This window comes from Episyrphus balteatus, chromosome 2 (assembly GCF_945859705.1).
Source record: "Episyrphus balteatus chromosome 2, idEpiBalt1.1, whole genome shotgun sequence".
Taxonomy (NCBI): Eukaryota; Metazoa; Arthropoda; class Insecta; order Diptera; family Syrphidae; genus Episyrphus; species Episyrphus balteatus.
The window spans coordinates 7,332,660-7,360,564 of NC_079135.1; the positions used below are offsets into that span (position 1 = coordinate 7,332,660).

Genomic DNA, 27,905 nt, shown 5'->3' on the forward strand with positions numbered 1-27,905 from the left:
ATACATAAATCATCACTAAATTAAATTCAATCAATAAAAAAAATTTAACGAAAAATTTATAATTTAAATGCTTTTCTTTTCTACAAAATTGTGCAAACTTTCGAAGTTGCATCTGGTTGTTGAGCCAATTCATCTACCGGTGTGTATTTTGGTGGTTCATCTGCAAAAAATAAACAACAAATATGTTTGTTAACTATTTAATAATCTTAAAGATTTCACCTCTAAGAACTACCTGCAACTCGAACTGCCTTCTCATCTCGACACGAAAAACGTCTTCCTTTTGCTTTGATATCGCTGAAAAATTTTGCTACCCTCCCCTTGCCACTTTCACTTGTTGTTTTTATCTCATCACTTATTGTTTGTTTTACATGTTCAAAATCTTTGCCATCCTCATTCTCATTGTCATTGTCAAAAGGGTTTCCTGTTCCATTTAAATTCGAGTTGACGGAAGCAGTTGTCCTTTCGTCATCATCAATTTTAGACCCATCCTTTGGCGTGTAGGCTTCTTCGGTTGTCACTGCTGTGCTAAGATTTGAACTAAGATTTGGACTTGGTTCTTTGTGACCGGTTATAAAGTTTGTCAAACTTTGTTTAGCATCGTCGACTTTTGTTGATATCTTACTTGTCGTTGTGTTGACTTTTTGAGAAACCGATGAGATTGTATTATCAACGCCTTCGGAAACCGTCGAAGCTGTTGAATCAAATTTCTCAGAAACCTTGCTAACTGCACTATCAACTTGAGTGGAAACTTTTTCCACTCCTGAACTGACTGCAGTCGATATTTTGCCACCAATTCCTTCGGCTTCGGCTGTGACTTTTTCAATTGCTTTATCTTTTTCGGCAAATAGTTTTTCAATTGCTTTATCCTTTTCTTTGGACAGAGTTTCAACAGTTTCTTCAGCTGTTGTGATGGCAGAAGTTTTTGCTGCATCAGTAGCTTTATGAATTGCTTCACCTGCTTGGTCGAGAATTTTTGTAGGTTTCTCTTTCACCGGAGTATCTTCTGCCAAAGCCTTTTTGGAGATGTCTGTGACATCAATTCCATTGTTAATAAATCTTATTTCATTTACGACTGTTTTGTCTAAAAGTTCTGTGGAACTTATTTCAATTGCTAATTGTTCATCTTCTTCGCTTGATAGTAATGCTTCGTTATTTCGAACAATTGGAGTTAAGGCTCGTTTTTTTGTAGACGCCTTGCTTTTGGAACTTCCGCTTCTCAGTTTGGTTTCTGAAATAAATGGCAAACAAATTTTGTTATATTTACAATTAAATAAAAAATGCAATTAAAATTAAAACCAGAGACGAATAAAACTTTAAAATACTCAAACAAAAATCCTAAGTAAAAAAAATTCTACTCGTTTTAGTAAAAATAATAAAATTTTTCGTAAGTTTAAATTAATTTTTTTTTTGTTTTCAAAATATGAAAAAAAAAACTTCACAAAACCAATAATTTTTCGATGTGAATTCGGGGAAAAATAGCACATATCAACTTTAACCAATTTTGGAAAATACCCAAAAATAAATTTAATTCCACATACAGTGGTAGAAAACTTATTAGAAAACCCCTTCTTGTTTAGAAAATGCTAGTTATTTCTTAATATGATTTTTTTTTAGCAAATCCCTGTAAAATATTAAGAAAAGAATGTAAGAATTTATCCAATAAAAACAAAATATTCCAAAAATCCAAAATATAGTCCCATTTTGTGTGTTATTTTGTTGGGTTATTAAGAAATAAAGGACATTTACCAAACATGGGGAATCAATTAAACGTTCAATTAAAACCAAGAACTAGTACGAACAAATTTCTATAAGTTAGTTTATGGGGTTCAGTCCTCAAATTCATGTTTCGAACAAAAAAGTCCTTAACAATTCCTGGTAGTCCCTTATATTCAGGATGTACTGAAGAGCAGATCCGAAATAAAATACAGAGTTAGTCAAATTTCGTTGGTTAGAAAATATACCTAATATTTTGTATTTATATGAAGAAAATACTGAACATAATATCGCACATGTAGTACAAAAGTGTCACAACTCAAAAATCTTCATTTTTCAATAGAGGCGATAAACCAATTTACCGAGAATAGAATGAGTATATTTATTAATTAGTTAATTTTTAGAAGAGGAAATATACTTTTAACCAAATTCAGACAACCAGCATCATTTAAATTATCTTAAACCTTGGAAATTCACGTTTTTAGAGTTGTGACAATTTTGGTGATCTTTGTACACAAAAAATAATGTATTATTTTGAGTTCAGCCACTTTAGACAAATTTTTTTTGAGTTGTGACAGTTATGATGTACTTGATTCTAAATAATTAAATCAAGTTTTTTCACCGCTTTCATATTTTGTTAAGAATAAATTATTGAATATTATTTCAATACAATGTCGTTTATTCATCACACCTCTTTTGGAGCCTTTCCTTCTCTTAAACTGAAAACTTTAACTTTATTTGGAATAGGATATTATTCAGAAATTCTCTTTGGTAGCACCGTCGTAAAAAAAACATAGGTTTAAGAAAACTATAAGACCGAAGCACAAAATTACATTATATAAGAGATTTCGGTGAGATGAATCATAACAGGGATTTGAGATACTCACGTTAGGAAACCACAAACATTTCTTTGAGACTAGCTTCATAACCTATAAGCCATTGAAATATTTTATTCATCTAACTCATGTCAAAATATTGTTTAGAACACAACGAACGAAAAAATTTTATTTTGGATTTTTAGGCGAAGTGCTAAAAAATTTCAGACTTATTTGAAGTCAGCATGTTTTTTGTAGCTAGAAGTTTATTCGTCTAAAGTGTCATAACTCGAAAAACATAAAAAAATGTATGAAAATAGGATTTGTTTTGAGTTGAAGTGTTTGTAAAATATCTGCACTAGCTAGCTTAAGGTTTGATAAAAAATTGGAAGCATTTGGGATTTAATTGAGCTTTAAAAAGCAATATTTTAAAATAAACAACAAAACTGTATTAACTCTAAATTTCAACTTTTCATTTATCTAAAGTGTTGTAACTTAAAATAATACAAAGGGGATACGGTAACCTCAATCAACTAAAATGTCACAATTAAAAATGAAACAAATGTTTTGCCCAGAAAATTCAGCAAAAGTGTTTCAATTCAAAATGCAACACTAGATTTTCTTGAAAATGGTACAACTAAAATGACACAATTCAAATTAAGACACTTTTAATACTTATGAAACAACTTTTTCCATCAAGAATCACGTCGCAACTAAAAATAAGTCATTTTTGTCAAAGGACTTTTTATTTCAAATGAAACATCTAAAACGACATTTTACCTCCTGGGATAAAAACTATTCAAATTATATCAATGGCAACTAGATAGATTTGTCCGGGAAAATTTCAAATATTTTTTTTTATCAAAAACTAAAAAAACGTGTTTTTTGAGTTGTTACACTTTTGTACTACATGTGCGATATGTTAATATAATAATATTATTATTTTTTGTTTGTTTTTTGAACGTGCTAAATTTGGTTAATTTTTTTTTTTTTGTGTGTAAAATTTAATGGGGGATAAATGGTAACATTGTTTCAGAATAAGTTCTAACGAGTTAAAACTAATCCGTTTATTTAACCCTCTGTCGGCACACGGGTGCGAATTTGGCAGGACAAAAATAAAAAATTACGATTTTTCAAAAAAAAAGTGGTCACAAAAAAGTCTCTTTATTAGGGTGAAAATATTTTTTTTCGGAATTGTGAAAACAATATTCGAATTCCTCGGAAGATTCTACATCAATTTCATGTTAGATTCTCTATAAAATATTGAGACTGAAAAAAGTTGTAGCGAAATGTATGCGAACAAAAACTATGAACTCACGGCTTTGTTCTTATTTGTATTGCATTTTAATACCTATTTTGACCATAAAAAGGTCTTAAATTCCAGGAAAAAAACATTTTTTAGTCTTTTCATCTGGAGAACAAGATAAGCAACATTTATATTTATTTGCAAAGACACTTTTCAGTATTTGATAAATAAAAATGTTCAAAAAAATCCTGTTTTATTGGGTCCGTTCACTTATATTTTTGCATAACTTTGATTCAGATGGAGGTTTTGTGTTTTACAACAAACGATGTTTGCTTGAAAAAAAGGTATTTGTTTGAAAGAAATGAAAAGTTAGATTTTGTAGGTTTAATTTTATTTTGGAACAATGTAATCGTGGTGTGCGTGATTACATGGTATTTTTTGATTTTTTTAGATGTAGACTTTTTTTTTTAAATTAAAAAAAACACACTTAAATCATGTACTATATGATCCCATTGCTCTGAAATTAAATTAAAGTTATAAAATTCAACTTTTCATTTTTCTCAAAAGAAAATCCTTTAAATTTGTTTGGGTTGTAAACTCTCCCATTTCCAAAATTTTCACACATTTTTCAAAAATGTTTTGTTTTTTGTTGAAAAATTTAAATTTAATATTAATACTATGGCTTTATATAGAAACTTATGTGAAAATCGGTATTTACGAGAAAGAGAGGGAGCGAAAAAAACCGTTTTTTGACAAAGTACGGATGGTAAAAATGTAAAACAAAAAACGACTTTTAAAAATGAAAATAGGGAGATGTCATATTTTGTTTTTTTTTGGAAGATATTTAGAAGATATGTATGATGTATAAAACATTTGGTTAGGCTAGACTTCATAAGCTTTTTTTCACTTTGACATAGATTTTTTTTAAAGTTCAAGTGACCTCAACTCCAAAGCGTTTCGCCCAGGTACGACATTGGGCCCACTGAACTTTAAAATTGAATTATATTCAATCGCTTCACTTAAAATAAAAATAATTTTTGTTTGTTTTTTAATTATTTTTTCTTCGTTTTGTTATTTTTTATTTATAACAATAAACAAATTCAACTTCTTATAAAAATCGGTTGAGAATAGAATGAGAATAAACAGGTAAAACCACTAAAATTAAAACTCACCACTTGGAGCCGTCACCACAGCTCCTGGTAAATTTTCCAAGCTATCATGAAGAGCAGGACTTGTTTTATCCAGTGAATCATCTTCGTTCTTTCCAATCGATTTTATTGGTGTTCCATCTGGATATGGTGTTTTGGGTCTTGGTTCACGCCCAGCAGAAGTCACCTTTGCTATTGACTTCTCATCAAATCGAATTGAACGAGAAGAACTTATCCGAGATTTCAACGATGACGCTGGTGTAGAACTATCTGCATTTGCTGTTAAAACAGTTTTCTTAGATGGTGTCGAATTATTGCTATCCCATTCGGAATCGTCTAAACGACGATATGTGGATGACTTCATTGAATTTGTGGGAGAATTATCATCATAGATATCTAAATCCTTTGATGATGAAGATGATGATGGACGATTGCCATTTAATTTTTCTGATTCTTTTACAGGAAGGTCGTCCTTTTTTGTTGTTGAGTCTCCTTCTGGTTTTTTATCTTGAGTTTCTTTAACTTCTGCCACTTCTGTCACTTCTTTAATTTCGATATTTTCTTCTTCGACTTTTTCTTTTACTGGAGTATTGGGCTTTATTGTTTCCTCATGATTACCATTTTCCTCAATTTCTTCAGATTCTTCTGGAATATTCTGCCCAGCGACTATTCGACCAACATCCGATATTTGATGTCTATTCGAATTCGAATCTGGTCGAACTACAAAAGTCTTATTGAGCACTTTATTAGCTGATCTTGGAATGCCATGGACCAAGATATGTTGATCACCTACAACCATGTCCAGAGTACGAAGATTTTTAAATTTGGAAATCTCTCTAAAAGTCTTCAAATGATGACCACTCTCTGAGAATGTTGTATAAAACTTATTTGCCTTTGTGAGGGCAGCAAAAAATGATGTCCCACGTAAAAGTTTTACAATTTGGCCATTCTCCTCGCTATCGTAATCATAGAATCGCTGAAATATCAAACTATTATGCCGGGTGGATTCGAGACTTCTATAAATGCCACCCTCAGTGGTCACAATATAGATTTCACTTGCTTGTGAAATATGCATAAAAAGAATCTCTTCATGAGCTGAGAGATTTTTTTGAAGTTCAGTGAATTGAGGGAATGTAAATTCACTTAGTTTCCCAGTTAAATAGAGATTTCCGTTTTCGGTTAGAATCAAAGTCGATGATGGACCACAAACAAATTGTTTGACTTTTGAATCCAATTGAACTTCATAGGGTTCAGTGAGGTCAACATTATCCGAACCTAGTTGATGATGTTGGTTAGATCCCCAGCCAATTAAACGACCAATAGCTGGAAAGAGAGAGGAAATAGTTAAAACCACAAAAACAAATTATGAAACCAGGAGTGATTTCTAAATTATTATGACTTCCAATTTGAAACACATGATTAATTAATATCATCGACCAACTGTTGTGACCGCGGATCGATGAATACATCCTTCCTAGTCACAAAAACCATAATTTTATCCATATAATAATCAGCCTATGTTTACTTTTAGGTTTTGCACACATATCCGGAGGCCGGCAAAACGTGTGGCGAATAATAATTATATTGCTCCCGAATCAATCAAATATTTCCCGCCCTCAAAACACATTATATTCTAAATATAATTTGTGTGAGGCATTGGCTGCTAATCGTCGACAATAAAAATGGAATATACTCCTGTTGGCCCATAAACCACCCTCCCTTATCCACACGATGAGACAGGACATGAAGCTCGATTAAATCACATTTTCATGTCAACTGCCAATACTAATCACGCGATGTGCACGACAGACAGAAGTGGTTATACATTTTGTTTTTTGCTTCCTTAAAATTCCAACACACTATAAAGCGATTATATTTCATTTCAACTAGTAGCTTTATAGTGTGTATATCCTGAAGGGACAATTTGGAATAGAGAAAGCACGATATATTCTCGTTACTTTGTGACAATTCCAATAGTCCCAAGAGGTGATTCAGTTATATTTTCTAAGAATTTGCATTTTTAGATAGAATATTTTCATACTTACATGTCATTATGGCGAAATGGTCATTTCCAGCTGAAATACTAACAAAATTTTCTGGGTCTTCACTGGTTGCAAGACAATCATCAAGTTCATCTAAACGAAATGGTTTACGAATGATTGAATACTTTTCGTTGCCAATGGTGGTATTGGTGAAATTTTCAGCAACTTTTGTGCCAGTGGAGAATATATTGCGACCGGTGAAGAAGACTTCATTGGAATCTGAAAATGTTGTCATAAATTAAATTGATGATAAGTTCTTGTTTTGCGGAAGCTTACATGTTAGAATTACTGCCCAACCATGTCCAAATGCTATGTCGGCAATTTTAAGACCAAGTGTTTTTAATGACTTGACACATGTTGGTTTTGTTATTATATCATTGTTATTGTTGTTTGTTCCAACTCCCAATTGACCAAATTGATTTTCACCCCAAACAAATAAACGTCCTGATTCTGGGTCGGAAGAAAGGAAAGAAAAACAAAAATTAGGGTAATTTTATTTAATTTGTATACATTATATAAAAATCAATATAATTTACTTTAATTAACGGTAATTATTTAGTGTTTTTTTTTTATTAATTTTGGAAGTTGATACAAATTCATTGAAAAAATTGGTTTGAACAACATAAAATATATTTGGATTTGAAAACCATTAAAAAACATTATGCAGCTGGGCCCTATGTTTTTTTTTTTTAGAATCTGCTTGTATCGGAATGATTTTGTTGAAAGTTTGAATGCAATCCAAATAGAAACTTGTGTGAGCGTGTGAGAACAAAGGATCTTTTGATCCTTTTTGAATAGAAAGGTAGTTTTTTTTGGGTAGAGGGTGGTATGTACATACATATAATAGGATGGGTAAAAAAAATCGATTTTTTTTTGACTTTATACTCCCAAAAATCGGTTGCTAAACACCTCTCAAATATACACACCAAATATGAGCTCTTTATATTAATGAGAAGGTGCTCCACTTCGCAATTTTCCATTTTTACATCAAGCTTTTACTAAAAAAATAATTTTTTTATATATCGACTTTTTAGCAAATTTCTTTACATTATGTATTCTTGTAGGAAATTGAACGCTCTACAAAAAAGGTTTTAAACGCTTATTTCGTTTATCTAACCATGTAATAGATATGTATTCGAGGTCCAAAAATCGAGAAAATTTTTAAAAAATCATTTTTTTAATTTTGTACTAATTGAAAAATTATAATAATCAAAAGTGCAAGACATATTCTTGTAGGAAACAGATTGCTCCACAAAAAAAGTCTTGTATACTTTTTTTTTTATTAATCTAACCATTTGAAAGATATTCGAGGTCAAAGTTAAAAAAATTATAAAAACATTTTTTTATTTTCAAAATTTTCTAATTCAGTCAAAATTCATTTTTATCAAATAAGCAAGATGTATTCTTGTAGGGATTTAAACGTTCTACAAAAAACTTGTTGGCATTAAATTGATTTCTTTAACCTGTTTAGAAGATATTCGTATATTTTTAATTATCATAAAAAGAAATTTGATGAAGCGAAAAAACATTATTTTAACATATCGTCGGCGTAAAGCAAAATTGTTCTAAATCCACTTTTTACCGAAAATGAGTTAATGATGCAGTTTTACTAATTCGAGGGTGCTCTTTCCGAATTTGAAAACCGTTTTTTGTCAAAAAAATTTCATTCCGCAGATAATATAATTTAATGGGACATAGAACAATAAAAACAGGGAAGTAGCCTTTTGAAAATGAGCCCAAGTATTCTTTATTGTCCTAAATTTTGTGACTTAGATCAATTTTGCTTTACGGCGACGATATGTATATTAAAGTGAAAGAATATTAAAAAAAAAAAATTAAAAAAAAATACATTGAAGTATAATAAGATTCAAGCTTTGGGTAGATTGTGCAAATAAGTATGAAGTACTAATAAAATAAAGTTCTAATACAAAAATGCCAAAAAGGGAAGCCTAATGCAAATTGGTACAAATGTTTGACTAAACATAAAAATTAAAAGTTGCATAATATTGAGTATTGCACGTGTAAGTTCTGTATTGCGCCTTTATCAGTTTGCGCAGTAAAATGTGTAATTTTAAAATTTCCGAATAATTTTGCAAACAGGGTGCCCGACATGAAAAAACGATGGGTTTGAAAAACTTATGATGTAATTTTTTCAAGGGTTGTTATATTTAAATAGCTATATCTTCGCAAATTTTGGTTAAAAAGAAATTAAAAACCATTTAAAATTGTCTTGAAATTTTTATCAAAGAGGATTTTAAAATGTTTTCTTCTTTTTTACTTTTACATATATATCTAGTTAAATGTATTCCTGAGCCAGTTAAGAATTCCTTAAACAAAAATCGAACTTGAAATGCCAATGAGACATGAAATTACGATGAATTAAATGAAAATGAGAAACAAGTGGGTTCCGTAACTGTGTCTGTCTCTATATCAAACTATAACCAAACGACTGAGGTGATTTCCTTCAAACTTTGTAGTCAAGGGTTTTGAGTGATTCCCTAGAAGAATTTTTTTTAGGACAAAAATTAAGGGTAGGTACTTGCTATAAGACAAAAATGCTTTCCCAAAAAAAGGCTTTGAGTGAAAAAAAAAATATAAAATATGGTCCTTCTTTTTAAATAAAAAAAATGTATGAACTGTTATTTACGGTACCTGCCATAGACCAACTTCAAAAATATAGTTTGTTGGAAAATTGTCTGGAAAACTTTAAATTTTACTTTCTACGTTTTTTGTATTTTTGGCAATGGGCAGGTTCAGAAACGTTAGGGACTAAATATTTAGTCAAGTTTCGCGTCTCTGATTGGTTACCAGTAAAAATTTTATTGATAAGTTGACTGGAAAGTAAGGCAAGAAAAATCTCCCTAAATCGATTATCTCGTCTACTTAAACTTCGAGTCCATAAACACACGGGTTGTTTCGATAGGTTCATTGATTAAATAACAATACATATCTGAAATAGCCGATAAAGTTTCTCTTTTTTACTCTCGTAATTCCGAGTGGGAGGATCTGAAATTCATCGCGATTCATATCGACGACATGCCATCTACATCAGACAGTCTTATTTCCTATTTAACCTTTCATTTACCCATGCGATGACTTTTCGTCTAAAAAATTGATTAAAAAATGATGAGGTTCTAAACGTTTTCTTCAGGTTAGCAAGTGATTCAAAAAAGAATCCATTAAACTCTTAATGACAGCTTTTACACGAACATGTTGAATACAAACCAAAACAACAAAAAAAAAAGAAACGAAAGAAAATCTTTTAAGATTATAACACATTTTGTAGGTCTAAATATTTAATCTAACTTAATCACGAACAAAAACAAACACAGCGTCTGACCCCTGGACACAAATAAAGCTCTTAAGTGTATTTTGTGTTTATGGCTTTCGGCTTTCACTTTTCTTTAAGGAATCGCACACGTGAGGGGCGTACAACATAGCTCCATTTTCTGTTGTTCCTCAAGGAGTCATAGAATTTACCCCATGCACTTCGTGTTCATTAAACTTTCATTTTTTTCGTGAATTTCATTTGCCTTTACGTTCGATGAAAGTTGTTCCTTTTTTTATTCGCTTCGTTTTTTTTTTTTCTGATTTAACATTTCACTGTGACCTTATTTGCGTTTTTTTCTTCATTTCGTTTAAAAAATGAAGTGGTCGCAGGCCGACGTCCATTGTTGGTCGTCGGTTGTTCAGTTTTAAAAGCAAAGGACTTTTCCTTTTTCCATTAAAAGAAATTACATTTTTAATCGAAAAAGAGTATCAAATAAAAAAAAAAAAGTAAAGAAAATGAAAAATGAATAGAAATGAAACAAAACTCTCTTGCATAGCTAAATGATTCAAAAGGATTGTCCTCCTTTTTTCTCTCTTTTTCCGTTTTAATGGAGACGATGGTGGAATTAGAATTAAAGTGGTTTAAAGGACAATAAGTAAAGAATACTGTTAATTGGTGTTTTTATGTAATTTATTGGAATCAAATTGGTATTTTACCAAAGGATAGTCTAGAAATAGGGTCATTATCTGATTTTTTAATCTTTTAAATGACTTTAATAAATGCAATTTATGTCCATATTTTAAAAGACTTTTATAAAATAAAGATTGAAAAGCTAATTAGTCAAAGAAAGTGGTTTGAATAAGAAGACAAAGCCACAAATTTACTATAGGTTATGCCATACATAATGTACAAAACAAAGCAGAACGCTTGAGAAAAGTTACTTTATTGATTGAATACAATATCGTTTTTGCTTGGCCGTCCAAAAGCGTCGGATCGGAAGCGTTCAGAAGCCTTCTGAACTGAAAACCGACCATTGTTGCCTTTTTCTCATAAATTCACCAATGGATTTAGTAGCATTTGTTCATATACTTATAGGAATTTTTCTTTGTACAATTTTTTTCATTTTTTATTATTTTCGGGACCTAGATTTATGTATGAATTTTGAGTTTTTGGGATTTTTGGGTTTTGGAATTTAGGGTTTTTCGGATTTTGGTTTTTCTGGATTTAAAGTTTTCGGAATTTGCCTTTTCGGGATTTTAGGCTTTCAGAATTTTGGGTTAACGAGATTCTAACCCCCAAACCGTTTTTTTTTTTTCTTAAGTATTCAGAGTGTTCCAAAAATAAGACTGCAAACTGAAAATGATGAAAGTACGTTTTTTCATTTTGTTAAAACCAATCATTTCCAGTCTGATAAAAAGGAGTTGTTCAGTTTTTAGCCCCAAGTAATTATTCAAAAGCAAACAATAAAACGGGTTGGGGTCAAAATTCTTTTGTCAAAATTCTGCTTTCAAAATTCTGCTTTTCAAAATTCTGCTTTTCAAAATTCTGCAAAAAATTAAAAAAGGGTTTTGAAAATGTTAAAAAGCGCGCGCTTTTTAACATTTTCCAAACCCTTTTTTAATTTTTGCAAAATTCTGTAAAATCATCTTCTTGGAAAATTATCTACTTATTTGATTACTTACCTACATAATTTGTCATTCTTTGAATGCATATTAATTTTTGTTTTATTAATGAATAAATTTGAAAATATTAAGAAAAGTTTTTTAATACTAAACATTTCCGAAAATAATTCAAAATTTTTTAATTTATCAAATAAAGATGAATATTCAAAAATTTGTGTAAGAAAAGGAATATTTTGTATCAAACAACATATCGGTTCCAATAAGTTATAGATTTTATTTGAAAGAAAGTCAGTCTATTCATTTTAAAAAATATTTGCGACACTTAAACAAAAAAATTTAGGAAAGTACCAATGTTGAATAACATTAATGAGGTGTATTTTTCTTTAGTCAGCGCATATGCCAAAAAAAAAAAAAAAATACAGAATTGGCAGAATTTTTTTGTTCAAGCTAGCATTATGCTAGCAGAATTTTGAAAAGCAGAATAGAAAAAGCAGAATTTTGAAAAACAGAATTTTAGTTAAGAAAACCAGAATTTTGAAAAGCAGAATTTTGAAGCTAGAATTTTGACCCGATCCCAATAAAAAACTTTATTCTTCAACCCAATATTCGCACATTTAACCATGAAAACCATTATCCAATAAAGAAAACCATCTTAAGCACAATTATTGTTGTAAGAAATGTTTAAAAAACAAAACATTTTTTTCAAAAAAGCTAGAAAGATATATTTAGCTTTAATGTCAACAAAATATTTTGGTGGTTCGCACCCAGAGGGCGGTTTTTGGATTTTGGATTTGATTTGGATGCATTGTAAAATGCATCTGCAAAATTAACTTAACCTATCCCTTAAGTTTACAAAAAAAATAGATGAAACAAAAAATAACAAAAAAAAAAAAAAAATCAAAAATTATTTAATTTTTTTTAAACTCCGCCATGAAATTTTTTACCAAAATTTGGTTTATCTAAGACCAGTTTTATAGTGTTGATGAGTTAACTCCAGGTTAATTGAAACAAAAAAAATAATTTTTTACGTGTTTGTTGGGCATTTATGCATTCCCAACTGAAAACCCGCTCCTTGAGTTCACTGAAGCGAAGTACATTTGCAGGATTAACAAAATAAGATTAACTGAAAAATTGGGACTTAATCAGCCCTATTGTGAGTTTCACGTGGATTCCACCCGGAAAAATTGAGTTTCACTTTCCCTTATTGTGAGTTCCGGGCGAAAAGTTGTTCACGTTCGGACATTTCCTTGTATTTTCAGGTTATTTGCGAGGTATTCGACAGCTCTTCTCTTACTAAAATTTTGGTGCCGAACAAGAAACTAGTTTAGCGGTAAAATGTTAATTCCCTTCAGGTGAAACTCATGATAGCTTTTCAAATTCCGGGCGAAGAAAAATATTCCACGTGAAACTCACAATACGGCTGAATCTATCAACATTCCGTTCTAAGTTTTTTTTTATGACAGGATTTGTCCAATAAAATTTTGTCTTATAAAATTTTAAGATCAAATTTTGTAATTCAGAATTTTAAGGATCATAAATATATCATTTCAATGAATTGAAAGATCCGGCAAACTATTCCTTAAACATACAAACAAAATTCAGCTCATTTTAAGAATTATTTCCTTGAATTCGGCTGTCTTAATACTTAAAAGAATACAAAAAAAATAAAAACAAAATATTTTAGAGCCCATTTACTGCAATAATTTAAAGAATGAAAAATTTCCAAAAAGGAAACGTTTAATTTGCAAAAAGAAGATATTTTCTTTTTTTTTTTTCTGGCTATCGTTCTGAATCGGAATCCCTTAATCCAAAAAGGATTCCATTAAATAAATAGTTCAACATAGTTTCCACTACCTACTTAAAATTACTAGGTCTGTTTTTTGTTCTTCTTTTATTTTTTTAAATCCCCCCATTGTTTACCACAAATAACGGCACTCTGATTTGCACCGGAAGTCAACCTCCTAACCGGGTCATTCTTTATGTAGAAATAGCTTTGTGTATTCTCTGCTAAATGGGATTTCCCCAGAGTAAAAATGGCTCCTGTATTTGGTATATCCATAATCTTATCCGTTTTTTTTTTGTATCTTTTAAGTTGATTTATAAATTGAATGAAAAACACAAAACAGAAACAAAAATTATCCTATTTTCGTTTTCACTTAAACAATACGTTTTTCGTTTTGTATTGTTTTTCACACCAAATATCTATGCCAACGATTTGTATATAGCTGCTCTAGAGCATTCTACATTCTTTAACACTCGACACGGTGACGACGGTATATCCTTTCACAATCGTTCAAATATCGATTTTAAAAAAGGCTAAGAGAAGACTAAAAGTTAATTCTAATTTGACTGCGAGGACTTGACTTCGGCGGAGTTGGTTCGCGAGGACTTGTGGTCAGTTACCCGGTTACTCGAATACTGGTCAAACAATTGCCGCAAGCAGGTGCTGACCATTCAGGCTATACTCGCGGCGCGGCGGCAGTCATTCATCCTTCCAAGAGGGTGCATTAGAAAGTTCCAATTCCATAGTTTTGTTGGCCGAGTCGTGGTTGGAGTCGAGTCGAATCGAGCCATGTCGAGAAACGATTTATGGGAATTTCATTACGATCCAAGGAATTCGCGCCGCTAAGTGTGCAAAAAGGATTTGTAGTTTTATATGCTTGGTTTGGCTTGGTGATGATAGTTGTTGTGTGCGTGTTTTTAACTTTGGTTACAAAAAAAGTTCTCAGTTTGATTTGTTTGGACACAGTGAGTTATATTTTCAGAGAGTCCTTTTTGAAGAAGGGACGGTTTTTTTTTTGATAGATTGATTTAGTTTTGTTAACTTTGAAGTTCGACAAATTTAATGCTTGCTTAGTTGGGAGGTAATAGTGCCTGTGAGTTAATTAGTTCCACAAAATAAATAACAGAGCGAGAATTAAGTGTAGTGAGTGTATTTATAATTATAGAAGCATTTCCTACATAATCCTAAATTAATATATTTTACTCTTAATTAAAGGCTAAAGTTGACAAGCTTTCATTCAACTTTTGTCCATGTACGTCATGGATGTGCTGTTGTGCTGTGTGAAGTCAAGGTGAGTCGTTGGCTGCCATTTATTTTAATTTGGTGATTTATTATTGTTTTTTTTTTTTGTTGTATTTCGTTGGTTGACGGGGATCGATTGGATTATAGCAAAACTCTATTTTAACAGCTTTGTTTTATTGTACACATAATAATAGCCTTTTTGTGCGATGTAGGTTAATTTATTCAGAGTCGATAATGTCGACATAAGCATAAGCTACCTACTCTGTAGAATATGTTAATGGTTTGCAATAAAGTATATTGACATGTAATATTTGTTAAATATAGTAGGTTTTAGAAATTTACATTGCGGGTAATTATTTGAATGTGTTGGGGGTTTTCCGAAGCTTATTTTAGAAATAAAATAAAATTAGTCATTAGGGAAGAAGTTTTTGTTGGTCACAAAATATTTATCCCTATTCAACACATACAATTTTGCTGATACACGTTTTGCTGATGAAGGTTTTGGAGACGAAATTGAACAAAGTGAGAATGTGAAAAAATTTTAGAAGAATTTATGTGTTCTTCGATGTACTTAATCGCTTATGCAGCTTTTTCAAAGTTTGTTGTTAAGAAATTTGAGCCATTCTAAATTACACATACTTTCTCATCGAGAATCTTTTTGGGTCGGTATCCTGTATAGGTATAGGTCATAAACATAATATACTGTTTTTAAAACACTGTACCTTTTTCAGCAGTTGGAAATAAATACAGAACTTCAAAAGGACATTTTTATAAAAAACAAAATATCATCTTAATTTGACTTCTACTACAGCCGACCAAAACGGTCATTTAAACTTCAATTGCAAATATGTACATATTAAAGTCTTTGAAAAGATACAAAGATACAAAAAATCCTATTTTTTTTTTTTTTTACCATAATCTTTTTACTTACCAATGTACATTAATTTGTTCAGTCACCAACTCCATTAAACTGTATGACCATTGAAAACTTTCACGAGTATTTAGGCATTTTGTTAAGATTCTTCGGAATTTTGCGAAAATGCAGCATTTTTTTTATCACAAAATTTCAAAATAATGAATTTTGAAATACGGATTTTTTCCGTATTTTTCAATTACAGGATTCTGCATTAACAGTATCTATGTATTTTAAAATACAGAATTTTGTACAGTTGTACAGTCTTATGATCATACAGTATCGTACAGCATTATAGAAAATTTTGATCATACAGAATTTTGAAATACTTTAATACGACCCGCTCTCAAAATAGTTAAGATATTTTTCACATTTCAGTTTTGAAAAAAAAGCGAGATTATTTTTGCAAAAAATTTCTAACTTAGGAGGAAAACTGCAGCCAAATAGATAGGTCAAATTTTGGTTCATATTTTCAGACTCCAAAAAAAAAAAAAAAATAATCGTTAAAAAAAATCATTTGGTACTAGTTTACAGAAAAATAAAAAAAAATTGTACACGAACTAGCGTTTTACATTTCGTACAGATTTTAACTCAAAAAATAGTGAAAATTATATCGACTCTTTTTGTTACTTTTCGACCATCCGTCCCGGTTTACCCGGGACTGTCCCGTATTTCTACAGCTTGTCCCGGGTTTTTATTTAAGAAACCCGAGACGTATAAGTGTCCCGTATTTTTTAATTTGTCCCGTGATTGCCCCGCATTTCCACATTCTCTGATTTTTGTATTCAATATTTTAAAAACTTTTTTACGGAAAACAAGAAAACAGTGGTTGGAAATTAATTTTTTTCTAGTACGCTGCTGAAGCAAAACGAAAAATTTTCTAAGTCTCCAAAGTAAAAAAAAAAAAACGATTAAAAACTCTCCATATATTCTAGCACAGGTAAGAATTTCGTTGCCTAAGCTGCGTACTGTGCAACGAAAAGCAAAATTTTCGTTTACGATTTCGTTGTTCTGGTTTTGTATGAAAATTTTCGTTTTGCCTCTAGTTTTAGGCTTTAGTTTTTTTTTTAATGTTCGTCAATTATTTAGTTCCAGCTTCTGTTTGTCAGGTTAGTACACCAGGAAAAATGTTTTCGAATAAAGAACAACATAATGGAAGAGTAAAGAACCCATATAAGTTTCATAACTTTTAAGGACATGTTAAAAGTTTTCTTAAGGTACAATTTCAAAACCATTTTTTAAATAAAAATGTTAAAAAACAGATCTCCCGATTTTGATTAAAAAAATATTTTTTTAGAAGTTATTAACAGACATTATTAAAAAATTATTTTCTTGATTTCTGATTTCTTAAACGACTTAAATGATTTCAACAAAAACGCTCCCATAAAATCGTTTAGGAAATCTTAATATCAAAAAAAGGAAAAACTATGAAAACTCATTTAAAAATATTGTAAATTTTTTTTGAAAAATCAATACTTTCAAAACGATCCAACGAATTTTTTATCCGTCCCGGGTTTGGCTTTCAGAAATATGGTCACCGTACTTATAATAATCATGCACTGTAAAGTAGCTCTAATGTTAAAGCTTTTTTTATAAAAAAAAATGGGAAAAATTATATTTTGATTATTTTTAAAAATTTCATATGTAAGTGTTGTGAAAAATATAAAATCTATTTTTATTATTACCTTACATAAACGAAACGTCGTTTTAAACAATTTTGACCACGAAAAAAAGAATTCCATTTGATTTCTTCTTAATCAACACTTAAAAAAGAGCTTTGGAACAATTTCATAAAAAAAATTTCAGAAAATTGAAATATTTAAAAAAAAAAAAAAATTTTTTTTTTTTAATATTTTTTAAATTTATATATTATAGGATTTTTTTTGTATGATTTCTGGCAAAAGAAGGTGTCCTTCCGGAAAAAAAGCTTTATAAGTTGTAGTAAGTTAAAATTCTATAACTTTCAATCTTGGTTATTTTTTACATAACCTCAGAAATATAGACGAAAATCCAAAACAAAAATTGTTGCTATTTAAATCTTACTTTGGAAGAAAAAAAAATTGATTTTGATAGAATGTACTTTCTTATATTTCAAGTACCTAAGCTGTATCATTCTTTGAAGCAAAATTATAACTTTTCAATACAGTGAACATTTTTAAAATATCCTAACTAACAACGTAAAACTGGTTTGCCGCCGAACTTTTGCTTAAAATATTCATACAAAAAATAACAAAAAATGTCCGTGTAGGGATTTTAATGATTACAAGATATCATCTTCGTTTTTAATAAAGATATTCAGATATTATTCAAACAAATTTTTTTCTCACCTAAGTGCATCGACTTTAAATTTTGTATTTCTTGAGAGAAATCAGTTAAACGATGTTTAAATCGTTCCACACTTAAATTTGATTGCCCAATCAGAAATTCAATGCACTTATTTGCAAATCAATTTGAATCTTAAATAAGGGAAATGAACAAATTGACCCTAATTATTTATACACAATTTTATAAAATAAAATCCAACCGGACGCGAGGGCGGAAAGTAACATATATCATAAAATTAAATGAAGTCAACATCGTTTTACCGTTCCCAACAAAACCCATCTATCTATGAATATATAGTTACTTTTGTGGTTAGACTAGTGCACTATAGAGAGTCAGAAAAAGATACTAACTCCGTTGTATTTAGACCACCAGCCAGTAGTTGGTTATATTCCTCCTTTTATCCTTGTTTTCAGTATTTGCATAATAATTTTTATTCATTTTTTTTTTTTCAACTTTATACTTGGTAGCTGGTAGCTTACTGCGGTCATGTCATGAATTTAAAACTTAACTAGGACAATGTCCTAACGTGACCACTGTATAACCAAACAAGACTTTTCCAATCTCAATCAACACACTATACAACACGACAGGCCTATAAAAGAAAACACATGCTACTACTAGCCAAATGCACATCGCTCTATTGGCCCAAACAAGGTGCAAGTAACATGAATAAATATAGACAAGAGGAATAGGTGCAATGTACAACAAGTGTAAGCCAGGGAAAGTGGGAAACCCCTATGTGTGTTTCGACTCCTTCTCAAAGCTATAGAAGACGAACAAAAAAAAAAACACTCTCTCATGTTGTCTAGTTGGAGTTTGATAAAGTGGATCGTATGTGGAACATATACAAATTATGAAAGGACGAACGAAGAAAAATGTGTACTCGTTTATTATTCTAATCGATAGGGGACGGAATGAATTAGCAGACTTGCGAACGGGTGGGTTACTCCCATTCCCGTAATAGCTACAATTATTTACAAGAATTACTTTGTGTTGTGTTGCCTGTGTGGCAGTTGGACACACGGACATGTCTTAGATTTTTATCAAGAAAAAGAGCTTTCAATAAATCTATGAAAATGGATAAATATATGTTACAAAAGGGTCTGACCATAAAATATTTTTTTTTCCTTCTAAAAAAAGAACAACAGAAAATAAAGAGTGTCTTCTGACACATGTCAATTGGTGTCTGGACAGAAATGTTCTTTTTCACTTAATAGAAACGTTCCAAGTAGTAGGAGTAGGGTTAATTTTAAATCAGGTCAAAAACCTTTTAAACTTATTTAACCCTCATTATCTTTAGTTGTGTGCCAGTTGGTTGATTTTTTTTTTTTAGTGCAGTTTGACATTTAGAATGAAAGATATACTCCATTATAAGCACATATCTATTTCTATATTTTAACCTTGCAGAAAAGTTAATTTATGGTGATATTCTTGGAAGTTTATATGAAGGAATATTTACTTTGATTCAAAGATTATGATCAGAATTCAAATACTTGATGGTGGATTTTACAAAGGGAGAAAATAGTTTCCATAATTCCATGAATATATAGAGGGTATAGTAGGTATAATGTCACAATGTCATGGTCAAGTTATTTTAATGATTTCTTCGAAATTTGGAGGTTAAGAATATAAAAAACATTGTTATACACGCAAATAATCATGAATTTTAGGCTTTAAAAAATTAAATAAATTATATTCAAATTACGACAGAGTGTAGTAAAAAAGAAATAAAGTTTTAGGAGAAATTTCCGTTTTAAGGAGTCTCGATTGTTTTATTGACCTTAGGTACCTATACCAATAAGTCTCAAGGACGTTAATAAATAAATATTTCTAGAATATGTTTAGGAAGGGTGTTGCGATAAAAAGTATCAACATTTTTACAGCATTTTGGTAAATTTTTATTATAACCTACTATTATTCTTCGGAAAAATTCCGCCCCTCTGAAATTTGGTACACCTGTTTATATTGTTATAACACGAAAGCTGGGTTAAATTCATATAAATCTGACTATCATAAAATAAAGAAGATTTTAATTTCAAATAATGTGAATTTAATACGGAAGTTATCTTGTCAAAAAACCATTCAAAAATCCGCTTGTTTTTTGTTGTTAGGTCTTTTTCTTTGTGTAGATATTGTATTCTTCAATAAAAAAAAATTAAGTAAAACGAACCCGTTTATTTTTAGTGTTGTAAGACTTTTTCAAAACAAATATGGAAACAAAAATTTTCAGCCACATCTTTTTACTAAGCGGTCACTGTGGTGTATGCGTAACATTTTTTCTACAGAAAAAACTTTAAAAATAATTTATAGGTATGACAATTTTCCAATCTTTCAAATAATATTCATAACTGGTCGTTCATGCAAAAGTTATTTAACTTGTGTAAAAACCCTTGATAGACCAGGGCCGAATCCTTCAAAAACCATTAAAAGTGAAAAAAAAAAAATAATAGTAGGATGAAACCCTTTAGAAAAGTTAGGGAATATGATGAAAATGAAAGTAGTTTTTAATAGTTAAAAATGGTTTATCTCAATTTCCGGCAAAACTACAAGTCCTATTGAAAAAAGTTACATAATTGGAAATAATGTTTGAAGGTAATTAAAAGATCTACAACTTTTGCGTTGACAACTTTTTCACATAACCTCAAAATTTATGTGAAAAATTCAATTAACCAAGTTTTTGGTTTTTTATTTTTATCTTATTAAAAAATAATTTTTTTTCTACGAAATTTGGTGAAAACTTACCTTATTACGTCCCAAATATACTGTTATTTATTTGATTTAAAATATTTATTTTTTTCATCTTATTTTGATTTATAATATCAAAAAACACCCTAATTTTAAATCGAAAATTCTTAAAAAAATATCAGCTTTTTTCAAAAAGTTGGTGGGCATTTGTTCTTTGAAATCTTTATTTTCTGATACTATACTATATTAAATGTTCTCAAGAAATTCAAACAAAGAAAAAATCTTGAATTCGAAAACCGTAAGATTTCATGTAACATTGATAAATCTTACGGTTTTTGAGTAATTAAAGTGTACATTTCAATTAAGAGCTCAAAATTGTACATACATAATGATAAAAAAAATGTTCAAGATATTTTCAGTACCTTTTACTTTTTGACAAAGATTGGAAATGGATTGTTCGTGAATTTTATAAGTAAGGATAACATTTTAATAAAATAAAAATATTGAAAAATCCCCTGAAAAAAAAATAAATTTAAGTTACACGGTGCAAGTTTTTTCAAAAAAATTTACAAAATAAACAAGAAAATTGACTTTTAACTGGTAGCCCAGGGAAATTAGTAATTTAAATCGCATTTTTCGCGGGACAAAATTTTTTTCATGGAATGTGTTCGGGTGGTTGTCCTTATCATAAAAGTCAATTTGTTGGGATAATTGGAGGTTGGGAACAGCCGCCATCTTGGAAAAGAAATTGGTATCGTTTTTATTGAATAGCTCCATTGTTATTCATTTTAACAAAAAATGACAAAGGTAAGACTTATTAACAATAAAATTATCTAAGAAATGATATACAAAACAATTCCGTGAGTTGATTAAATAAATTTTATAGTTGGTCAAAGTGCGGGTTTGTATCGCAAGGTTGGGACAAAATGACATTTTTTCATATATCTGACGAACTTTTGATTTGTTTGGATAATTCTTTAAGAATGAATTGTAGTACTTATAATTACCTATAAAATGAGCCCACAATCGTTATTGTCACCATCGTATTGTAGAAGTAATCTAACTCCGAAAATCTCCATGTACTAGTCAAAAGTAAGAAAAAAGCTGTTTTTTTGCTAGTAGGCCGAGAAAATTTTGGGAGTAGAGGTATAACCAAAATATAAGTACGCAGTTTTGCAGCCATACGCGTGTTAATGTCGATTTCAAAGGTCTGACAACTCTAATTTTGTGCTTTATACGGTTTTTGGGGGGTTAAATAACGTAAGTTTTCCAGTTAATGTGAATGGGCTAAATTTATACTATTTGAAATTATAAATATACAAGCTGATGCTCTATTATTTTTCCTAAATCTGAACACCCCAATCTTGAGGATGTGACCAATAAAACTATATATAAGCCGTTTATACGATTATGTTTTAGAAGCTTTTTTTTTAGATTTTTGTTTGTTTATTTGAATTGAAAAGCCTGATATGGTTAGTTAAAAAAGCTTATATCGTGAGTTCTATTAACCCCATAGCCGAGATTGAGGTGTCCAGATTTAGGAAAAATAATAGAGCATCAGCTTGTATATTTATAATTTCAAATAGTATACATTTAGCCCATTCACATTAACTGGAAAACTTACGTTATTTAACCCCCCAAAAACCGTATAAAGCACAAAATTAGAGTTGTCAGACCTTCGAAATCGACATTAACACGAGTATGGCTGCAAAACTGCGTACTTATATTTTGGTTATACCTCTACTCCCAAAATTTTCTCGGCCTACAAGCAAATAACAGCTTTTTTCTTACTTTTGACTAGTACATGGAGATTTTCGGAGTTAGATTACTTCTACAATACGATGGTGACAATAACGATTGTGGGCTCATTTTATAGGTAATTATAAGTACTACAATTCATTCTTGAAGAATTATCCAAACAAATCAAAAGTTCGTCAGATATATGAAAAAATGTCATTTTGTCCCAACCTTGCGATACAAACCCGCACTTTGACCAACTATAAAATTTATTTAATCAACTCACGGAATTGTTTTGTATATCATTTCTTAGATAATTTTATTGTTAATAAGTCTTACCTTTGTCATTTTTTGTTTAAATGAATAACAATGGAGCTATTCAATAAAAACGATACCAATCTCTTTTCCAAGATGGCGGCTGTTCCCAACCTCCAATTATGCCAACAAATTGACTTTTATGATAAGGACAACCACCCGAACACATTTCATGAAAAAAATTTTGTCCCGCGAAAAATGCGATTTCATGCCCATATTTTGACTAATTTCCCTGAGCTATGGGCAAAATGCTTAAAATTATTGATAAAACTTCCGAAAAAAATTTGGCCGATAAATCGAAAAACTAATGATGCCAATCGATTTCTTAGGTCAGAAATTGGGGCAAACAGTCAAAAGTCAAAATCTTGCCTAAGATTTCGACTTGCACAGTGTTATGTACTTGCATAATATTATACTTTAGAAACCAAATAGAGTTTTTGAGATAGTCTTAAATGAAAAAGGATTTTTTTAAAATATTAATTAATATTAATATTAATTAATTGAGTAATTTTCTTCTCATTTTCCCAAAAACCTAAGTAAACATATTCTATTGACCCATCGAAAAAGGTCTTTTTTGTGAGCATTGAAATTAATTGTATTAATGTTTTGTTTTAATTGCATTGAAACTGTGTTTTTTTATATCAAAAGTCAGGAAAACTGCAATCTTTGAATGATTTTTGTAGGAGCAAAATTCGATTCATTTTCGTTTATAGGGTGAACCTATTTTATTGACCGCAGTCTACTTCATAACGCTTGAATAATTGTTATAGCCAAGTTCTCTCATTGTTGAAAAATCTCCATTTAATATTTCTCTAAAAATTAAATGCATTTTATGTTTAAATTGAAGTAAAATAAATATGCCACCTCAGACATATTATAATATTCAATTGAATCTCGAGTATTAAGGTCGTTCACTTCTATTGATTTCGGTATACAAAAAAAAAAATCAAAATTAACAATTCCTTAAATTGACACAAAAAAAAAATCTTCCCAATGAAATGTTATTTAACTGATTTGATAACAATTCAATAAAATATCTCTTCTTTTTTAATATCATGGTAAAATGTCAAATGTCACGAGAGAAGCTAAAATACTTGACTTACACCTGCCTTTTTTCACTATTGAAAAAGCTGTTAAAGAAAATAAAAAAAAAAATAAATACTTTCTGTCGTTAAAAGGAACTGATAGCTAAATAAAGACATATAGATAAAAAGGTTTCATTTCTGTGGAATTCTTAATTTTCACAGTCTTGTATCAATTGAGAAAATTTTTCTCTGACGTAGGTTTTTGGTAGAATGATTTTGATAAAATGGCAACTTGTTTAAATTGGGTTTAGTTTATTTAACCCTCATAACATTTTCAAGGCCATAAGAGAGAGGGAGAATGCTGTTCTAAGGGCAAATTGATGGCTTAATTTCAAAATGTCAGCATGCTATCTCATAGGTTATAGAAATTCTTTGAAAAGGATTTTAATGTTTTTTTGTGTTGAGTTTTACTTACTTTTCTGTTAGATAGCCAATATTGATATTTACCGGACATTTCAGTTTCGTAGTTTCAACAATTAATTATCAGAAAGTTTATTTTTCAAGGAACTAAATGCGACCTATTCTCTTTTTTCCAGATATGTCAGCACGAAGATGAGTGAACAAGAAGTAACTAACGATATTGAATCCGAAACTACATCAGTAGATTCTGTAGAAATTGACGAAGTTGAAAAAGCTTCTCCGGAAAATATTCAAAAAGATGGTACCATTACTGTTTCTTCCGAGAAAAATCAAAATCCTTCCTCACAAACAATAGACGATAGTCTATCGAAAACGCCTGAAACTGAAACTTCTTCAAAAACTGAAGAGTCTCTAATTAAAAGTTCTGAGAAAAATCCAGAAGCTACCGAATTAGAACCAAGTAACCCCTTGACCTCTATCGACCATGCAAGTGCATCGAAGGAAAAGGACGAAGAAAATCCTTCATCCAAAATTGCCATTAAAACGCACACGACAGCTCCTGGTCAAGGTTTGTTGCCAAAAACAAAAATTCCAAAAACCACTACCTACCCAAAAATCAAAGTACTCATAAGCTCAATAGACAAATTTGTCGATTCTGCGAAAGAATTAGCCAAGGACTCTTCAAAAGATTCAGTTGAAAACGAAAAACCCGATGATGATGATGCTCCTACTGCAATATCCCAATTCCAACAACAAGAAATTAAAAGCTCTTCTAATGAAGCTGAAAAAACAACCCAATCAGACGAGCAATATGCCGACCATGTAACGTACACCGAAGATGGCACAGCCATCTATGTCGATCCGAAAACTCAGCACAAATATAAATGGTGTCCAGCAAAAAACGATTGGATCGCTTTCGATGGTGAAACTACAAATCCTACTGCCAACGACGACGAGAACGAGGAGACCAACAAGAAAACAAATCCCTATGAAAATGAACATTACCGTTGGTGCAGTGAAACAAATCAATGGATTCCGAAAAACACCTCCACCTCATCCTCATCTAGTCTAACTGAAACCGAACACTATCGCTGGGATGCGGAGAAGAACGAATGGATTATGAAGAACCAGGTACCGTCGCTGGATGATGTAACCTATGGCTATGAGGATGGAGTGCGAATATACACGGACAAAGATGGAATGGTATTCTTTTGGGATGAAGACAAAAAAGCATGGTTTCCGAAAATCGATGATGATTTCTTGGCGAAATATCAGATGAGCTACGGATTTATTGATAATACTTCAGCACCTGCATCTGATTCTGTGGATGCTGAAAAGGTGAGGAAAGAAGAGGAGGAAATGAAAAAAATTGAATTGGAAAAAATGGCAGAAGAAATAAAAAAGAATGATGCTGCTGCTGTTGCTGCTGCTGGCGGTGGTGTAAAAAGAAAAGCTCCACCAGAACCACCAAGTAAGTAAATATTATTTATACTCTGATGTATGTATTTTGGATTACAAATGTTTTTCTTTTCTCCTTCTCAATTTTCTCTCTGTCAATATTAGAATGGTTTGAAGTAGATCCAACACAGAACACGAAAGTTTATGTGTCCAATTTGCCATTGGACATAACAATGGAGGAATTTTCAGAGATTATGTCCAAGTGTGGGATGATAATGAAAGATCCACAAACTCAAAAGCAAAAACTTAAATTGTACGCTGAAAAAGATGGTCAGTTGAAAGGAGATGGACTGTGTGATTATATTAAGGTGAGTTATCGATTTTATGCTATAAGCAAGACTTTTATTTTGTCAACTTGAAATACATGCATTCCGAATGGAGTAGGTATTTGTTGCTATAAAGATGAGATAATTTGAGATAGGATATTGTTAAAGACAAATCTCTGCTTTATGAATATTCCATTATTAAAAATAATTATCCATTTTTGCTTTCCTAATGGTTCTTCATATTCAATAATTTTCGGTAGGATTTAAAGCTTAAATAGGTAGGATTTAATGCTTAAATAATAACTCAATTTATTAGTTTATAGAGTCTTAAGTTCCATTTTTCGATTGTAAACGGCAGTGAACTTCTTTTTCTATTAATCGATTCGATTTTCCAAATTTATATCTATCAAGCGAGAGTTTCGCTTCATTCAAACTTCATTGCAATTTGAGATAATTCTTTGATACAGCCCAATACTCATAATCGGATCACCATGGCGTGTACGCATCTTTTTTTGTTAATATTCAAATTTCTTGGGACATTACCTCCTATAAATAGTTTCTTACACATGTAAGAATGGTGGGGGAATTAAACCAACATAAATTATTGTAACTAGCATCATTTTCATCCAAATTGGCATGACATCATCGAGATTGTAGTTTGATTTTATCGATAAATCGAAGATTTAAAAAACAATTAATTTGATGCCTTACATTTTCCGTTTTGAACCACACCAATTGATTAAAAATAAAAAGAAACAATCGTTTTGACGTGTCTAGTTTTACCAGCGTCTCCGATCTTGAGAAAACTATGTTAAACTTGCTTCAGTAGGGTTAGGATTTGTTTCGGTTCGCGTATTGAGTCATTTTGGACAACTCTATTTCTGTATTAATTTCTGGGACGCGTCTTCAGGATGTTTATGCTCTGAAAAATCTTAATTAATTTAATTAATTAAAGTAGTAGTATTGATTGCAGACTAGTTATCTATAAATATTTTATTAATTTCTTTCAAACTTGAAGAGATATTTTGACAAAGAAAAAAACAAAATATCATCAAGTAGCCAAAATTTGCAAATATTTCATTCTAACAAAGTAACGAAATAAAACCATTGCACTGAGCTGATTAGTATAAAATCAAGTCGGGAGCTTCAGAAGTAACCGTAATAGGTGAAACAAAATTTTGAGACTTTTTTTAGTTTTGAGCTTCAAAAAGTTGCAGGCACCAAGTTGAAGACGCTTTGGACCTTACTTCTGTAACAACATCAAATTAGCTCTGTGCAATTTGTTGCGACCTAAGGCGATTTTTTTTTGTCTAAGTTGACTGGCTTTTTTATTAAAAAAAAAATTGAAACGAAATCAATTTTTCTTCATTTTTGTTTGCGGTCTCTAAAACTAGAGAAACAGTACCTAGCATTAATGTCAAATGATTGTACAGAACATGTAAGAGAAATTTTTTGATGATTAAAAAACTCTATCTGGACTTAATCCTTGACTTATGTACCTATGTACATACAATTAGCAAGATCTGAACTGATCTGGTCAATATCGAATATAAAGCGTCTTAAATTGTGGATATCTATTAAAGCTTTTACTACGTTCAACAATGTGGGTGAACAAACGTCAAGAGCATTAAATAATTGTAATGCCCAAAATCATAACGCAATTTAAACAAAACAGGTGCATACCGGATCAAAACGAAAGGTCACTGTACTTATGTACATCATACTCCTCGAATGTAAATGTTATGGAAAAGTTTATTTTCTTAATTTATAAGATGTTACACCATACATCTCAGGCACTTTTGCACTTTTCCATTTTGGTCCAAGATTGCTTAGTGGAAGTGCATTTTCAGTGCAAGCCAAAATATCTACAATGCCTAAA

The 27,905-nt window shown here is 30.6% G+C and overlaps 2 protein-coding genes across 3 annotated transcripts in view; one reads left to right on the forward strand and one right to left on the reverse strand.

Moving 5' to 3' along the window:
• Nucleotides 1-27,905, forward strand: part of LOC129912777 (uncharacterized) — a 32,840-nt gene that overhangs the window by 182 nt on the left and 4,753 nt on the right. The window contains exons 2-3 of the mRNA XM_055991188.1: nt 24,479-25,773; nt 25,866-26,068. Coding sequence (XP_055847163.1) covers nt 24,495-25,773; nt 25,866-26,068 — 1,482 coding nt within the window. The 5' untranslated portion in view covers nt 24,479-24,494. The remainder of the gene's footprint in view (nt 1-24,478; nt 25,774-25,865; nt 26,069-27,905) is intronic.
• Nucleotides 21-14,027, reverse strand: LOC129912771 (X-linked retinitis pigmentosa GTPase regulator). Of its 2 annotated transcripts, none has more exons than XM_055991175.1 (6): nt 13,778-14,026; nt 7,241-7,414; nt 6,968-7,183; nt 4,947-6,245; nt 233-1,228; nt 21-160 (listed from the first exon to the last, which is right to left on the reverse strand). In XM_055991175.1, the coding sequence occupies exons 1-6, from the start codon at nt 13,914-13,916 to the stop codon at nt 81-83; spliced, it is 2,904 nt and encodes a 967-aa protein (XP_055847150.1). In that variant the 5' UTR covers nt 13,917-14,026; the 3' UTR covers nt 21-80. The 2 variants fall into 2 exon arrangements, with proteins under 2 accessions (XP_055847150.1, XP_055847151.1); XM_055991176.1 differs by having other exon boundaries at nt 69-160; nt 220-1,228; nt 13,778-14,027.

Bases quoted from the DNA above. Each gene is read 5' to 3' on its own strand.
- LOC129912771 (XM_055991175.1), bottom strand. From the start codon at position 13,916: ATGGATATACCAAATACAGGAGCCATTTTTACTCTGGGGAAATCCCAT. The intron at 1,229-4,946 runs GTGAGTTTTAAT...CATTTATTTCAG, and splicing joins TGTGGTGACGGCTCCAAGTG to AAACCAAACTGAGAAGCGGA. The intron at 161-232 runs GTAGTTCTTAGA...TATTTTTTGCAG, and splicing joins GAAGGCAGTTCGAGTTGCAG to ATGAACCACCAAAATACACA.